The following is an 18257-nucleotide window of genomic DNA, read 5'->3' on the forward strand; positions in this document are numbered from 1 at the left end:
TTTTTTTTTGTTTTTCCAATTTTCACTGGTTTGATGTAATAAAAGAAATTTTAAAGAAGCAGACAATTTTTGTTATTTTAGTTAGTATTTTAGTTTAGTATTTTATAATTTCATAAATCATGGTATGGATCCAAGTCAACATTAAAAATAAATGAGATAATACAGCACTTTTGATGTTTGCCTTTTTATTTTCCCAGCAGTACTCAAGTTGGTTCTCGGCTACGTTTACATAACAGATTTTAATGTCTTCAGCAGCTGGACACTCATCTGAGGAAGGAACATTGGAAAGGTGGTCAGTGCACAACTGCATTACAAATTTTATGTACGACCCTGTATTTTATTGTATTTATATATTTTTAACATTTTACTTAATAGCTAACCTCGTATTGTGGATAGATGATCTCAGTTGTTCTCCTGACTGAAGTTTAGTCCGTTTACAGCATCCTGCCATGAAATTGCATTGCATTACATTACAGTACCACTTTTGGGAAGGATGAAAATATTTTCAGGAAGGAAGTCAGTCTGCAAGGAGAACTGCCTGAACTTCTCCTGCACGTCAGCACTGAGGTCCACACTGCACCCTGTGAAAACATTAGGTGTTTCAGCTAGACGTTTTAATAATAATAATGGATTGGATTCATATAGCACTTTTCTAGGCACCCAAAGCGCTTCACAATACCACTATTCATTCACTCTCACATTCACACACTGGTGGAGGCAGCTACAGGTGTAGCCACAGCTGCCCTGGGGCAGACTGACAGAAGCGAGGCTGCCATATTGCGCCATCGGCCCCTCTGGCCAACACCCGTAGGCGGTAGGTGAAGTGTCTTGCCCAAGGACACAACGACCAGGACACAGAGAGCAGGGGGATCAAACCGGCAACCTTCCTCCCCTGAGCCACGGTCGCCCGAACCCTTAAAAAAAAGGATTCGTCAGAGTGTGAAATTATGCCTAAATACTGTTACTGTCTAGTTTGTTAGCAGATAGGTTTCATTCCCCTTGGTGTTGATGGAGTAAGTCAGGGTGTATTCATCATACTTCACATCGACAATGAGCAACTCGCTCAAATGTCCAAAGCCTGACAAAAGAATATAACTGAAATAATGAAAATTCTAAAAGGTGAAACTATTAATATCTTTCTCCCAGTGTGGGCGCACCCACTCTGACTTATGTGTCTCAACTTTCCAGGCACGTCGGTCTTATTGGCCACTTTTTCCATTTTCCGACATGTGCCATTATAGCTGAAAAGACATCATTGAAACCTGATTAATCTTCATTTTAAATTATTTATTTATATTTATATTTATTTATATGTAAAAGACTACAAGTTTAACTTCACATAATTATATGTTAATTGTTACCCTGAAAAAATGCTGTAGCTGGCATTTGTAACCAGTTCTGTTTAGAAACTCGTGGGTTTGCAGTGTGCTATGGGTCACTATTCATTTGAAATGGGAAGTGCTGTTCAGTTTTGTGATGGCTGCTGAAGGTGGCTGCTGTAAAGGCCTAGCAGAGCATCTCAAGGGAGGAAACACAGCATTTGGTAGTGATGTGACGTTCTGTATCGAGGCTTCGAAGCGATGCGCGTTTCGAGGCATGCTTCATTTATGGGAGGAGCTGAAAATGATGACGTCCGAAGCCTCGCTGCCCGGCTGTACCACGTGACTGGTTCATGAAGTGGTTCGAACTTAGCCGCGAGCTATGACAGCGATATAAACCCCTCAGACTTCATTCAAAATGTGGGTGTTTGATGGAGAGTTGCAGTTAGTGAGTTTGGAGACAGTTTGGAGGTTTAGGAAAGTGAGGAGAGAAAGTCAGGAGAGAATGGAGCCAGCTAAGAAGAGGAGGATGTCCTCCCCTGTGTGGGAACATTTTGATTTTATTCCTCCCAACAAGGTATGTAAATTTCTACAGAAGATGTATTTTCATAATACTGATGGTGCAATACAATTTATGTTAAGCTGTCTGTACTTTTGTAAGGTGAAGTGTTTGCTATGTGCCAGGGAGCTGGGATATAACAACAACACCTCATCCATGCTTAGGCACTACAGAGCTTTGCATGAGAATAAGGGGAACACCGAATGTGGAGCAAGACCAGGTGAGCCATCAAATGCCATGATAATATAGCATGCAGTAATGTTACTAAATGATATAACAATATTATACAGCTGTAATAAGTTACGTGTGTGATATTTATATTTGTGCTTTGTCTTTATTGTCTTTCCTCAGGAGAACAATCTCCAATAGATGAAGACCTGGTTAGCATGGTGATTGAGGACTCCCAGCCATTTAGCATTGTGGAGGACAAAGGATTCAAAAGATTTGTTAAATCATTAAATCCTAGCTATGTTCTCCCCACTAAAGGTCATAAAAGCAGTGAAAATTTAGTTTTTACAGAATAAAATGTGAACAGGCAGGACTGAGGCTCAAAGCCTCAGTGTGTAGCTGTCCATACCTCAACGTTACAAAAGCACAACCACTGTCCACACCCCAACCACACCTCACCTCACAGTAAATGATCATTTCCATTTTAAGCATTTCCAAATAATCATTTTCCATACTGCCAGTATAAATATACACAGTATACTGCATCACTACAATATAGATGTTTTACACACTCCTTTTGTTGTTGACATTTACAGGCTGTGTGCAAAATGCCACACTCTTCAAATTCATGCCAACTAATATTTTTACGTCCAGTAGGTGTCCTACTAGAGCAAATGAAGCTTCAAGAAGCTTTGCGCTGGGGTGAACCAATTGGATGAAAAGCTTCAGTGCTTCATGAAGCTTCATCTGCCCATCACTAGCATTTGGCACTGTCCATGAATTCTGTGCTTCAGAATTTCACCCAAGCAATATAATCAGTTGTTAAAAATGGCACATTATGTGCAAAATTGCTGTAATTAATAATTAGTTAATGAATATAGTCAGGGGCGATTCTAGGATCAGAGCTTTGGGGGTGCTGAGCACCAGGAGAGCTGCCCAGTCAGGCAGGGTAAACTTTACTCGTCACAATGAGACTTCTTCCCCGTCTCTGTCAGTCCCTGCGTCCTTAAATGTCTCCAGTTGTCCCGGGTTCCCTCTGACTGTCTCCTTGGTGCATTTAAACCCCTGTCCCTCCCTGTCCTCGTCGTCTGTTGTCTTCATCTCCGTTATCAGTCATCATAATTTTACCATCTCTGTGCAAGTCTGCAAATTTCTTTATTAAATCATAAGATTCTTAAATTCATCAAGTCTCAAAACATGACATCATTGTTTTGTACATTTTAACACAATTTAATAAGCATATGCTTCAGCCAATACCTTTTGATTATTGTCTCGGTTTCTTGCTTTGTGGTAGATCTTTATTCTGTTTTCACTAAGATATTTGAATGCTAATGAATAAATCAATATTCAATTCTAAAAAAAATAGAATCCCCACATTTGTGAAAGAAACGCAAAACACTTTTTTGAAAAGTCTGTAACAAAACCATCAAATCTGATAAAGGTTATTTAAATGCTGCAAAAGAAGAATGGATTGGAATAAAAAAATTACATATCCTAACCTTACTTACTGTGGGAGAATAATCAATGATGCTCACAGTGAGTGAAAAGTAAACTGAGTGCATTTTTTGGACAGAGATTCACTTTTAAAGTGTACGAATAATATAATACAGATACATAGAAAATACACTGCAAAAATAGAAGAGCCCTTGAAATGTACAAATGTACAAAATCTTAATTAAAAAAATTATAAAAATGGAGGCAACTGTGCCTATGGTATGATGTATGAAAGGATCTTTACTGCAGATGCTACTACCATGGCTCTGCAGATTTAGTCTTTTATTTTAACCTATGTCACCTCACCTTGAGGTTGGCAAATCTGTCACTGTTTGGTGATCAACTCTCTCAAGCAGTTTAACAGTTTGTGTTGTGCCTGTCACTGTTCCCTGTCTGTTTCCTTACCTGATTCTTCCTGATCTTGTACTTTCCTCTTTCCTCTCTCCCTCTTTGGACTGACAATCATACGCAAGATTGTATTAGATGAAAAAATTAAATTAATATGAAAAAAATTACTATTGAAATCACTAATAATAAAGTCCTCTCTCAGTGTACTTTCAACCAAAAGGCAAATAACCAAAGATTAAATATTGAAACACTGATCCAACATTATCCTTTATTGACGGATCATTTGATCTTACAATTTTACCTGAATGTGGCTCCTGTTTTTGAAAAAACGTCCTTATATCCATTATGAACCTGGCTGTCTCTCTGTACACCACACACACACACACACACACACACACACACACACACACACACACACACACACACACACACACACACACACACACACACACACACACACACACACAGTAACAGGATGGTCAAATGTCGCTGATTTTACTACAGAACAGGACGGATTGTAGGGTAGCAAACATCGTCGGAAAACATGTTTTCAACACTGCAGGTTACCTGGTGTAATGTTTTTCAGCTAAAAAGAAACATGGCCTGACTCCTATCAAAGTATATAAAGAGTAACTGAAGGTTAATTGCAGCTATTATGTCCTGTTTTAAGCCAGGCACTTACACCTCCGCTCTGCTGCGTCTCAGCCACTATCGCTCTGGCACAAAGGGCACCAGAGCCAGAGATGGGGAGAGGCGAGCTGGAACAAACCATTTTGGGACTGGGGGTAACTATACTTTTGTTGTTAAAATATTACATCTCAACCAAGTACTATATGCTTTCTATATTTTTTGTAGTGTATCACACAAACACCAAATATTGTCAAAAAAGTAAGAAATCTTTGGGGGTGCTTTGATTCATTTTGGGGGGTGTTTAAATGGGCTAAAAACGGCCCTTCTTACTAAGAAGGGGTTCAAATCCACAATCTGGTTGGTTTGCAATGTGTAATTAGAGTTAGGTTAATTGGTGATTGTAAATTACCCATGAATGTAAGTGCAAATGGGTGTTTGTCTCTATAAAACCATCAACCCCCATATTGGTTCATTAAGGAAGACTAGCAGTAATTGCCTTGATTAACAAAGTAGTTCTTCAAACAACAAGATTTCATTGTGTTTTCCTAAAGTTTTTAACTTGTGTAGAATGAATTAAAACAAATTTTACTCTACATACTTAAATAAATCACTTCAAGTCAATCATTGAGTCCATCCTCACCTCCTCCATCACCGTGTGGTACGCTGGAGCCACTATCAGGGACAAACAGAGACTGCAGCGTGTTGTGCGCTCTGCTGAGAAGGTGATTGGCTGCAGACTCCCATCTCTGCAGGACCTGTACACCTCCAGGACACTGGGGCGTGCAGCTCGGATCTCAGCTGACCCTTCTCACCCTGGACACAGTCTGTTTGACCTGCTCCCCTCAGGCAGGAGGCTCCGGTCCATTCGCACCAGAACCTCTCGCCATAAGAACAGTTTCTTCCCCTCTGCTGTTGGACACATGAACAATAACCGTATGACTGTTCCCACCACTAACACATGACCCTACGCTGTGTTCACTGCATCATTCCATGTTTGGCACTGATCACCACCTGCACTCATATATATATCATGTATATATCTATCTACTTAGCACTTTTAATTCTTATTCTTATTTTTATTTTCATGTCTATTTAAGCGTAATTTATGACAGTATGTTTGCACTGAAGCACCGCAGCAATTTCCTAATGTTGTAAACCTGCTCAACATTTGGCAATAAAACCCTTTCTGATTCTGATTCTGATTCTGATGTATGTATACTACATTGATCCAACGTAATCTGATTACATTAAACCACCAAATGCCAAATGTGTTGGTTTGATACTGTCAAAAATAGGTTTTTGTACTTGGTTAAATCACGTGGAAAAAGGTGCCATGATTAAATTGTGTTCATCCAACAACAGATTTTTTTGAGTTTACGTTACAGTAGATCAGAGAAGTTAAACAATCAGTGAATATTAAACAGAAAATGGGCTTCTCCTGCCACCACCAGACACTAAATATTCTAAACAGCCAATTATATAATAATAATAATCCAGATTAGCAGTAATGTAGGCGATAAGAGTTTCTCAGGTCTTTGAATTCCAGCTAAACACCCCCACAGTAACAGCTCAGCCAGCTTCAGCTCCTGCTGTAGATGAATCCAGGAACGTGTTTAAAGCTTTTTTCTATATTTGCTCTGACTGTTAGGGACAAACATACAAATGAAGGTTATATATTTATATAGAGGAGGAAGGAGGCAGGCAAAGGAGAGATCAGATGTAAACAGGACGCTCAGACTGAAAGTCAACCAGTGCCAACATGTTTTCTTTTGAAACATCACGACTTCTTGAAATTTCTAAGAAACGGCTGAACTGCATTCCAGACATGATGAGACAGGATTGAATGCTTCCTGATAGTTCCCAACAATAAACACATTCAGACACTCCTGTAAGTCAAAACTCTCGGTTTATAAATATGATTAAAGAGAATTTCTAACATAAATATTAGAGGTCCATGAATAAATATGTGTCATGTTCACAAGAGCAGCCTCTGTGTTTAAATCTGACCTCCAGAGGGCCCCAAAGCTCCTGCTGGCTCATCTATAATGAGGTCATTTGTTTTAAGTGATTCTTTTTTCTGCATATTAAAAAACCTGCACCGAAGCTTCTGTTCATCCATCTGAGTCATGCACAATGTTCCTTATATCATTAAAATGTCTAAAACGAGTAAAATCACAGAATAAATGTTGGAAACTTTCCACTGATAAACAAAATGCTGGTGGGTGTGGCCTTCTCTCTCACTTTCATTTCTTCTAAAACGAAGCTCAGTGCGTAACTTTCTTTTTCCCTCTTTTGGAATTTTATGTTTTAATACTTCAGAATAACTGATAATAACCAGTGAAATTCCCTGACTCCTAAACAGCTTCAGTTTAACTCATTTGTTTGTTTGTTTTTTGCTCTTCACAGAGCCATCACACTGAGGACAGAGTACAGCGATAACGTGAGAACAGAAACTTTGCACATTTGACATTCAAATCAGCCACAGCACAGGGCCTGTTCTAAAAAGACATCTGTGTGCTGAGTCTGCTCTGGTGTCCGGTTTATGTCTGTGAATAGCTGCTGTTATAGCGCTGATATGACTCAATTTCCTTTAACAGCAACAGCAGATTTCCCCCCTTGATTACAGAAGCTTTTACTTCCCTGTTCTGACAGGAATAAAGTTTCAAACTTACAGTATGATAAACTTCCTCCTCTATCTTTGGTTTATGTTTACTCTAATTTGAAGGAAAACATCACGAGGAGAAGGAATGATGTGAAGTTTTCTTACTGTCTCCCTTCATAAAGGATGCTCCAGTGTTCAGTCTGCTATTAGGAGTCATAAGCAGAGCACAGGTGGATGTTTCGCTACTATTTAAAGAATCAAACCAGCTTGGATTACAACTAATCAACTGAAATGTGTGTTATATTTCTACCTCATGGTTGCAGTTCAAGGTTCTTTATTTGTCACATGCATAGTTATACAAGTATAACACACAGTGAAATGTAACCTGGCACGCTCCTCGACATGTGCAAAAGGGGGGTAGAGGAAGAACATTATATATATATATATATATATATATATATATATATATATATATATATATATATATATATATATATATATATATATATAAATATATATATAGTATATACATTGGGTGAATGTGCAGTAGTAGCAGCAAGCAGGTGAATTCTGTACATTAACAAAAATAGACATCTGACTATTTTACAGGATAGACAATATAGACATATTTAAAATCAAAGGAATTTGAAATGTACATTGTGCCTGGGTTTAGAGTTTTTGGATGAGAAATTCTCAGAGAAACAGACAAAACAGACTCCCTGACATGCGAGACTATTGGTATTTGATCCTGGAGACAAATCCCATTGTTTGCCCATCAAACAGAAGCAGGTGAGCAGAACAGGTGACACCTTATACACACAATGCTTGTCCTGTTGTCCTCCTGCTCACCTTTAAAAGCTCACAGCAGATGACCACCCGTCCATTAATGTGATTCTAAGGTTTCTTTCTGCTAAATGGATTTTTGTTCTTCCAACCGTCACCAAGTGCTCGCTGTGTTATTGTACGGTCTTTACCGTACAGTGCAAAGCACCTTGAGGTGACTGTTCTTCTGATTTGGGACTATAGAAATCAAACTGGACTGACACCAAATTGTAAAATAACTGAAGAATTATGAATAACCTTTAGACACATGGTTGAAATAGACACACCTCACTTCCGATGTTTCCGGCTGTCTGTGGACTGAAGCCCTCAGAGTCTGTGTTTTGTACACACACACACAGTCAGGGTTAAACTACTGTACACTTTGTCCTTCTGAAGTATTAACACACACTCACATTCTACCAGGCTGCACCTTCTTCTCCTAATTATACACCATTTAATATTTAAAAAGTTGTTAGAAATGAAATTATAAATCTCATCTCTCTTTGTGTCTTGTGTCGCCAGCTTCTCCTGCTATGCTGAGCAGAAAGATGAGTGATGCATGAGCTGAGGCTCTTTTAACAGACAGACTTTGATGTAAGGAAAGGATGGAGGCGCCCGTGTGTGCGACTGTTTTAGAGGACTCCACAAAGTGCATCCCACAATCTTACAACACAGTCCAACACGAGTTCCATATCATCAGTGATGTGACACAACTGCAACCTCAGCTCTCTCTATCAAATATTTTTATTTGTTTTTGCCAATAGAGCGCACAGAGTATTTGCAGAAATTACACGGACCTCACAGCAGGAAACAGGAAACTGTTTATAACATCACCCTGAACACAGGATCCTGATATTGTTTTGAGTTGAACCTATGAAAGAGTTCATAAGGCAGAGCTGTATTCGTTTTTGGGCTTCTGGTCTATTGTTTACATCACTTCAGCTTTCCCGCACTTTAAAACTCATTTCTGTTGTCATCAGTCTGGTCCAATCATCTCACAGCCCTCCTTCAGTGAGCCAATCAGCCTCTGCTCTGTGCACTTCAAATGTCAATAAAGTCTGTCCCTCATAACACCGCCTCATTAAACCCACCCTGTGGCTCAGAACAAACTTAAACACTATTACACAACCGTATATAAACACTCTTCATGTGAGCCTTGGTCACACAGACCTGAGGGCGGGATTTGCCACAGAGTGTGACATGAGGAAATGTGACACTCTGGATTTTTTATGAGAGTCGGCCTAAACAGAAGGCTCTCTGCATGTGTGGGACGAGTTTCTCCATTACGTGGAGTTCACTTTGTTTGACATGAATAAAATATTTCCTTTAGGGAAAAAAAAAAATGTTGACGTGTCATGTGGGCAAGCTGAGCTTTTATGCAGACTAACAGTGAAACATAGTAAAACTGTGTTTCTCTAACCTTGTTTTATAGCCTAAAGTCTGTGAGAAACATGTTCTTTGTCTGGTGCATGAAGCAACTTCCTGATTCAGTCTGCAAGCTCGAAACCACAGTGCAACAGCTTCAACCACAAACACTGTGCACATATGTGTGTACACCCATTTTGTTATCTCTGCTGTCTCTCAGGGACGGACCCCTAACTGACATTTAGAGATAAACACATTTTAGTTTTGATTCTTACACAGTAAAAACAAACTTTACTATTTGTATTTTCCAAGGAAATTTTTTAAAGCTGAGTTTTTCCCCCAGAGCAACATTTATGTTTCATCTTTCTGAGTCACAGAGTGACTAACCACACACACCAGACGGCAGGCACATGTGGAACTTAACCTGGCCCACATTAAGACCTTTATAGCTGAGGAGCTGACGAGGTCTAAAATGAGTGCTGTGTGGGCCACATGTGTCAGAAGTGTCAGAAAACAGCGTACGTCTGACCTATAAGAGATGAAGCCGTGGCTGAGTTGAGACAGTCCGACTCACTCAACTTGTCACTTTCACATACGTTCCCCTTCAGGTTCATGTCAATATTTGACATTTAAAACCATCTTATCAAATTACTGCATCCCACAAATATCACAGTGTCACATGACCTCCAGCTTTAACTTCCTCCGATCCAGATGATGATGATCTCTGCTGTGATGATGACCTGGATGACTGAGAACCTTCACAAACAGATCTAACCACACACTGAGCTCTGTTTACAGTCGCAGGCTCGTTAGGAGCTGTGCAGGTTACATTTTAACTTCAGTTTCTTTGTTGCACACTGCAGTTAAAGCAGGTCAATGATCAGGTTTAGTATCAGCCTCTGCATAAAGAAATACCAAACAAATATGTTTCATTATTCAGTGCTGCAGCTGCTCTCTGAGTGTTTTTCACCTGGTGATGCCTGAAGCTGATCTCAGGTGGTGTGTTTGACTCTGGAACTGGATCAGCAGGTTTCCAGTAAAACTAGACCTGCATGAACACGCCCACTCGCAGCGCTGAACACATCAACAGAAAAGAAAACAAGCATAAATCCTTTTTAAATAGAGAAATGCATCACAGTACAATACAGAAACTGAACAATTGTTTTCATAGTTTGTTTTTTGAGTATGTATTAAGAACATCATAATAGAAAGTTTTAATACAGCCCTTGTTATTATTTAAACCACTGTTTTCTCTTTTAGGATCATATATTAATACTTACAGTCAGACGATTAAACAACCTTTCGGTTCTTAAAGATTTCAAGCATTTTACAGTAAAAAGATACTCTGCAAATAAGTTCATGGCATCAGGAATAGGCACCAAATTAATTTTGTGCAAACGCTTTTAAAAAGCATGTTTAAACATGCAAAATATTTAAGGACGATGGCTAAGCCTTTAAGAGGGAGCCTGCTCTTATCCAGGAGTTGCTGAGCTGATAAATGTGCAGATTAAATCATAACCATAACCTGAAGCAGCTGAATCAAAGATCAGCAGTGTTTACACATCAGGCTTCGTTTGCACTTTAGAGTCAGAGAAGAAGAACTGAAAACGTCTTCCTGCCTCAGGCTGAGAAACAGTGGCAGAGCTGAAGCTGAACTTCAGGCAACAACATGAACCTTTTTGCTTCTAGTTACAGTCACAGGCTCATCAGGAGCTGTGGCTGAACTTAAGTTTAATCCAAAGTATTTTTGCTACATACTGTAGTTAATGAAAGTCACTCCAATCACTTTATCACCAGCTTTTATTGAGTATAATCAGTGTGTGTTCTACACAGAGAACTTTGTTCAAGGAATAACTGATAAGCAGCCTTTATATCAGGTATAAAGAGCTTTAGACTCAAATGTGTCTTGAGGGAAAAGATTATTGACTTTTAAATCTTCAGTGCTGCAGCTTCTCTCTCTGAGCTGAGTTCAGGTGGTTCCCAGTGAGATTAGACCTGCATGAACATGATAATAGCTAGTTGTTGCTTTTTTTTTTTCATATTCACCAGTAAAGGAAAGAACCTGAGCACGAAACAACAGAAAAAAACAAAAACAATATAAACTGATAGTTTTCCCTTTAATTTCATTTCACACTAGTACTTCAAAAGGCACATTAAAGCATCAGAAGGTAATCATACAGGTGATATCACCCAAACACGATTTTGTTTAAAAAGCTGATGCTAAATAAAATGCAAGAAACAGTAAAGAAGTGAAATGAATACTATGTTTAACTGTAGCTTATAAGAGGACTTCTGCTTCAAACAAGACATTGATAGACCCTCAATCCAAACAGCAGAGCAGCAAATCTTTAGTTCATGTTCTGACAGACAGAGACAGAATGCATTCAATTTATAATTTATATAAAACTGTGGAAGTTTTAGTTTTTGTAATTTTCTATTCTTGCATTTTTCTTGTTGTTTTATATTTATTTGCCCTTAACAGACATTTTATTGCTAGACCAGCAATAAAAGGCTTAACATTTAGAATAAGTGATTTCATTTTCTCTTTGCTCTCTGTTTTGAGGTGAGGATGAAGAGGCAATTATTCCTCAGACGATGAATGTTTATTAACTGCCCTGTGCAAAGAAACTGAAGATGAAAGGCCTATTGGGAGAATTTTTTCTTATCCAGGTAACTTCAAACTTCAGGGTTCAATCTGTACTATGAAGGTGGTTCACTTTTTCCTGGGGTTCCTTGTTAATCTATGACCTAACCTGTTCAATAGCAGGTTAGGTCATAGATTAGAGATCTGTAGGTATGAAATGAGGTGTGAGATCACTTCCTACTGACAAACTAAGTCTGTGGCAAACAGCATCACCATTCCTGGAAGATCCTTCAGACCAGCGCGTGGATAGTAGTAGTTGTCCAAACTCTTTATATTATATTATTATTATCTTATAAGATTTTACATCAGTTCCAGGTGGACAGAGTTTACATTGGACAGTATACAGTATGTTATTCATATTGTAGTCTTATCTTTGCTATATAACACTGTCTGTGAAGGTTCTCAGTCATCCAGGTCATCGTAGTCAAAGGAGCTTGGAAAGAAAAGTGTCTGGACTTCTTTAAGTTACTTGAAGATGTTTCACCTCTCATCCGAGAAGCTTCTTCAGAACTGAAGAAGCTTCTTCAGAACTGAAGAAGCTTCTCAGAAACATTTCGGAAACATCTTCAAGTAACTTAAAGAAGTCCAGACACTTTTCTTTCCAAGCTCCTTTGACTACGATGACCTGGATGACTGAGAACCTTCACAGACAGTGTTATATAGCAAAGATAAGACTACAATATGAATAACATACTGTATACTGTCCAATGTAAACTCTGTCCACCTGGAACTGATGTAAAATCTTATAAGATAATAATAATATAATATATAAATATGACCACCAATGTCAGGAAAGATACCCTGGGTATTTTGAACTTGCTTCATAGTACAGGGCCCAGATTCGGACCTATATTATATTTCCACATGCTGAATGTCAAAAGTGAGAACTTGGAACGGCAGCAGGAAATTTAAAGTAAAGCTGAAAAAAGCTCTGAAAATTTTCAGACAGGCTGTTGTTCAGCTGGAGGCTGGTATGATTCCTGACTCTGCTGTTGTTTATGTTTTCTGTAGATCACAAAGCCAACAACAGCAGCAACAAGAAGCACAGCAAAAACTGACAGAATAGCTGCAGGTCCAACAGATCCAATCTTCCCTCCTCCATCGTCTGGGTTTTCTCCTGTCTGACCTGCAGGTGAGAAACAGGTGTGAGGTGTCAGCTGTCAGGTAGGTGATGAGTGAAGAACAGAACAGAATCAAACTGCTGTCAGACATTATCTACTGCACTCTGATCACATCACTCAGACCAGCTGCTTTCTACAAAGTCTCATCAACAACATCTTTAGAAACAAACATCAACAAGCAGGAAGCAGCTTCACCTCTGATCACACACACACTCAGCTCTACTCACTCACCTGGAGGATCAACAACACTCAGGTTTATGCTGCTGATGGTTTTCACAGCTCTCTTTCTCCGTTCTCCCCCATGCGTGAGGATGCGGCACTCGTATGTTCCATTATCTGCAGCTTTCACTTTCTCCAGAATCAAAGACACGTCTCCATTTTTCATCTGTTGGTCCTGGAGTTCCACCCGGTCTTTAAAAGATGGTTGCTGGTCTTCTGGAACAATGTGCCCGTCTCGGAGCAAAAGAACATATTCTGGCTCCAGGTCCCGTCTGCTCCACTCCACACCTGCGAGGTTGTTGCTGTTTGGAGCTTGACATGGCAGAGTGACTTTTTCTCCAAGCCTAGCTGTGATGGTTTTTATGTCTGAAAGAGGAAACAACAAAGATCAGAGAGGTTAAAGGGGTCAGAGTATAGGTCTTCACTTTTACAGCAGCCAATAGGAACAAGTAACTTTAAAGAGGAACTGCAAAGCTCTGATGAACTGGGCAAGAGACAAAACAACAGACATACTTGGCATCATCTGATGTGTGGTGGATAAATCATTACACCACTTACACAGAATCGACTCTCTTTCTCTGTGAGGACCTGCACTGATGTGTGTTCCCAGACCTTAACCTTAAATGACTTTAACCTGAACATTAAAATCAGGAAAATCATATCAACGTCTTCTGTACTATAAAAGCATAAAAGCACACACACAAACCTTCTGTTGACTGTTCCCTTTGATATGAATCTCCACAGCCACTGAGTTTGCTCCTTTGTATCCTTTTGATCCACATATTTAATAGGAGTGAGGAAAAAAATTGAAGCAGCCAAAGTACCACAATATTATGATTGGCTATACTGTATTAATACCTTAGTTGCATCTATTATTGTAGGGTCTTTTCCTTACAATATAGAGAACCTTGAAACAACTGTTGTTGGGATTTGATGCTAAATAAATAAAACTGAACTGAAATTATAAACAAGGAGATAAATTAGAATTAACTACAAATTAAAACTAAGGCGATGGCAGCTTCTAGCTTTGCTTGCCAGTGTCTAGAAAAAAAAACAGATGGCGCAAACTAGTCTTAGAAGCTTAGAAGTCAAGAAAAAACACATCACAGTTATTGACAGTTTGATAATAATAAGTTTGTTTGCAGGTTTGCAGGGGCGATTTCCAATACGCCAGCAGATGTCGCTGTTTGAAATAGCAGGAAACAAATGCGTCAGCGTTTCCGTGTTTTACGAAGCCTTTTCTTTCCACATCACTATCGATACTGTTTTTAAAATAGACATATTTATACGTTTCTGTCATACGAATCTTACAGGCACTTTGTACTGTCGCATTAACTTCCCATGTAAAGGTTTTTTTTATGAAAAACAAAAAGACTAAATGTAGACTACAATAAAAAAGCAACAAATTAAACTCACATAAAATGTATTAACCTGTTATTTAATCGTTTTTCACACATTCACATTGATCTACTAATACAATGCTCACCTTGTGCGGCAGAAATCAGTGGGTTTAGAGACAGAAGAATCAGGAAGGGCAGCATTTTCTCTCTCTTTTCATTATGTACACGTTTGTGTACTCCCCAACGCCAGACCTAGCAAACAACTGAAGTTTAATATTAAATTTGTAATATTACGCCTCTAATATTAAACTTCAGTTGCTCGCTGTAGAATCTTACAGCAAGAAGTGTTGTTAAGTTTCGTTTCCCTTTCCACACAAAGGGAACATCCACGCCCTGTAAACCACACCACGTGATTGCCGATAACACATAGGTTTCATGCATTCTTACTTCAGTTCCCTTCCTAGCTCAGACGCCATATATATATATATATATATATATATATATATATATATATATATATATATATATATATATATATATATATATATATATATAGATAGATAGATAGATAGATAGATAGATAGATAGATAGATAGATAGATAGATATGGCGTCTGAACATTTTATACAGATAAAAAAATATAAAATATAAATAAATAATATGTATATACCCTTACATAACAGGAAACAGTTTTATGCTGTTTAAGTTGTGTTGTGGTGAGAGTGCCGTTGTCATTAATGGGTGTGTATAGTCTAAGAATATGTCACAGTTAAAACCAGGAAGCTCAGAGCAGCAGTTTTTACGCGCTTTTACGTTACATTACAAAGTTTGACTGAAACAACAGACCGCGCACATATTTGAACTCTCTGATTGGCTCTTCTTCAATTTATTGACCAATAGCTGTTCTCCTACAGCAGCGCACACTGTTGTCAGGTGTGTGTGGTGTAGCCGATTCTGTGCTGAGTGTTTTTAAATCCACTCACGTTCGTTAGCTGTGAATATTCGTGGATAACACTTTTTAACTGTAAACTATTAGACCAGTTAGTCTGGGTGGTAAGGACAATACTATCGGTCAGGTTAATGTGTAAGAATATTTATGTACTCTAAGGAGCTTAGAAAGGAAAATGACTGGACTTCTTTAAGTTTCTTGAAGACGTTTCATGTGTTTGTTCTGACAAATAACAAAGCAGTGTTGTAGGTACGAAGTTAAAACAGAACTGCACGAAACTAGGATGTATTTGTATTATGTGGAGGGTTGTAGTTTTTTTTTTTTTTGTATGGCACTTTGCTGCTCTCTAGTGACAGACACAAAATAAAGTAGTCAACTGAGTAATTACTGTTACGTAATATTTTGGGATATTTTTACGTGTAGACAACAATCAGCCAACACGTAAATAAAGACTTAAAGTCCATTTGAAACAGAGGCCATCTGACAACAGCACGAGCACAGGCAGCTCCTCGTGTGATGGTTTCTTTTCTTCCTTTCATTCTTTCTCTCTCACCTCTCTGATGGAACTGTAATCTGGTTTTACACGTTTTTGGGTGGCTCCTGTTCATTATCAATTCATAAAGCCTGCAGTATTTAAAGACACAAGTCCTGTACTACACTCAACAAAAATATAAACGCAACACCTTTGTTACTGCTCCCATTCCCCATGGGATGGACGTAGAGACCTAAAATTCATTCCAGATACACAATATAACCATCCCTCCCAAACAGTGGTCACAAATCAGTCCAAATGTGTGGTAGTGGGCACATCTGCTATATTGAGATAATCCATCCCACCTCACAGGTGTGCCACATCAGGATGCTGATCTGACATCATGAGTAGTGCACAGGTGTACCTCAGACTGCCCACAACAAAAGGCCACCCTGGAATGTGCAGTTTTGTCTCACAGCAAAATGCCACAGATGCCACAAGCAATGAGCGAGCGTGCAATTGGCATGCTGACAGCAGGAATGTCAACCAGATCTGTCGCCCGTGCATTGAATGTTCATTTCTCAACCATAAGCCGTCTCCACAGGCGTTTCAGAGAATATGGCAGCACATCCAACCGGCCTCACAACCGCAGACCTCGTGTAACCACACCAGCCCAGGACCTCCACATCCAGCAGGTTCACCTCCAAGATCGTCTGAGACCAGCCACCCAGACAGCTGCTGGAACAATTGGTTTGCACGACCAAACAATTTCTGCAAAAACTGTCAGAAACCGTCTCAGGGACGCTCAACTGCATGCCCGTCGTCCTCATCGGGGTCTTGACCTGACTCCAGCTCGTCGCCGTAACGCCGTAACAGGTGGGATGGATTATCTCAATATGGCAGATGTGCCCACTACCACACATTTGGACTGATTTGTGACCACTGTTTGGGAGGGATGGTTATATTGTGTATCTGGAATGAATTTTAGGTCTCTACGTCCATCCCATGGGGAATGGGAGCAGTAACAAAGGTGTTGCGTTTATATTTTTGTTGAGTGTATGAAGCAGGGTTGTGGCTTATTCAAGTAACTCCACATTCACAGTACTACAAAGGTGTGTCTGTGAAGATGCTCAGTCATCAAGGTCAATTGTAGAACCACCTTCTCTACTATGAAGGTAGTTCAGTTCTCATATCTCTCGTATTAGCCAGTAGAATGTTCTTGGATTATTCCTGCAAACTCAACCCACTTTGGTCGTGTACTACAAAGCAAATCCACCATAACCTGGATGTCTTTTCTTTGATTTCATTAAAAACTGAAATTGAACATTAGTAACAAATACAGATTAGTAGACATAATTATTCGTTGGTCTTTCTTTATTCATTGATGTATATAAAAGAACTGAAGAAGCTTCTCAGGTGAGAGGTTAAACATCTTCAAGAAACTTAAAGTCCAGTCACTTTTCTTTTCAAGCTCTTTAGAATATATAAATATTCTTCAACAATGTACACATTAACCTGACTAACCAGTCTAACCATTTACTCTTTAAGCATGATATCCATAGTTATCCATTACAGTCAAGCTGTGTAATGTAACAAAGCACAGTGTGGTGCTCTGATACAGCTTCAGAGTTTTAAACAATTGATGGGTTAAAGTTCCTTAATCAATTTTATATTTGACATATTTTACTCAGCTGAGTGTTGTTACAGACACACACACCCATTAATGACAGTGATAGTCTTGCACAAAGCAAGGTCCATAAGGTCAGGTAACATTTCATGTCTACAGATCTTTACTCATAAAGTGCAGTGTCAGCTTGAGTAAGCAAGAAAATGTGTTCTTTTGCTCCTTTTTGCTTTGGCTGTGCAGAATTGTTCAGTATGAGCGATATGGGGTTCTGACGCTGGTCAACCCCTCTGGTGCAGACACGGGGGAGTACACATGCTACCCAATGTACTGTGAACACACTGACTGCAGGAAGGAATACAGCAAAGCTGTTAGTCTTCGTCTTCTTTCCAGGTGTGATTAATACATTTTATTGATGCTTAGCCTTGCATTTCTCTGAACTGCAGACTTGACATGAATCTTTTTTACATCCTAATAATCTCATCATAAATTTGTCATATCTGGTCTCTGTACGGACCAGATCCACAACTGTTTGTTCCATCAACTGAGTATTACAAGGTGATTCAGCTGAGGGGCAACTG

General features: G+C 39.1%; 3 protein-coding genes across 3 annotated transcripts in view; 2 read left to right on the plus strand and 1 right to left on the minus strand.

Moving 5' to 3' along the window:
• Positions 1–1737: 1737 nt before the first annotated feature.
• Positions 1738–2703, plus strand: LOC146673523 (uncharacterized). The gene is made up of 3 exons (XM_085402052.1): positions 1738–1896; positions 1981–2098; positions 2230–2703. Exons 1-3 carry the CDS (start codon positions 1738–1740, stop codon positions 2400–2402), a joined length of 450 nt encoding a protein of 149 aa, XP_085258178.1. The 3' UTR covers positions 2403–2703.
• Positions 1789–18257, plus strand: part of LOC146673524 (uncharacterized) — a 272508-nt gene continuing 256039 nt past the window's right edge. Inside the window, exon 1 of the mRNA XM_085402051.1 lies at positions 1789–1900. The gene's annotated coding sequence lies outside the window, so the exon portion shown is untranslated. The remainder of the gene's footprint in view (positions 1901–18257) is intronic.
• LOC146673525 (myelin-oligodendrocyte glycoprotein-like) lies at positions 11090–15039 on the minus strand. Its single transcript, XM_085401995.1, has 3 exons — positions 14778–15039; positions 13304–13657; positions 11090–13077 (listed from the first exon to the last, which is right to left on the minus strand). The coding sequence occupies exons 1-3, from the start codon at positions 14830–14832 to the stop codon at positions 12893–12895; spliced, it is 594 nt and encodes a 197-aa protein (XP_085258121.1). The 5' UTR covers positions 14833–15039; the 3' UTR covers positions 11090–12892.

Source organism: Rhamphochromis longiceps, linkage group LG3 (assembly GCF_057381845.1).
Source record: "Rhamphochromis longiceps isolate RC_006_pf linkage group LG3, R_longiceps_female_GT1.1, whole genome shotgun sequence".
Classification (NCBI taxonomy): Eukaryota; Metazoa; Chordata; class Actinopteri; order Cichliformes; family Cichlidae; genus Rhamphochromis; species Rhamphochromis longiceps.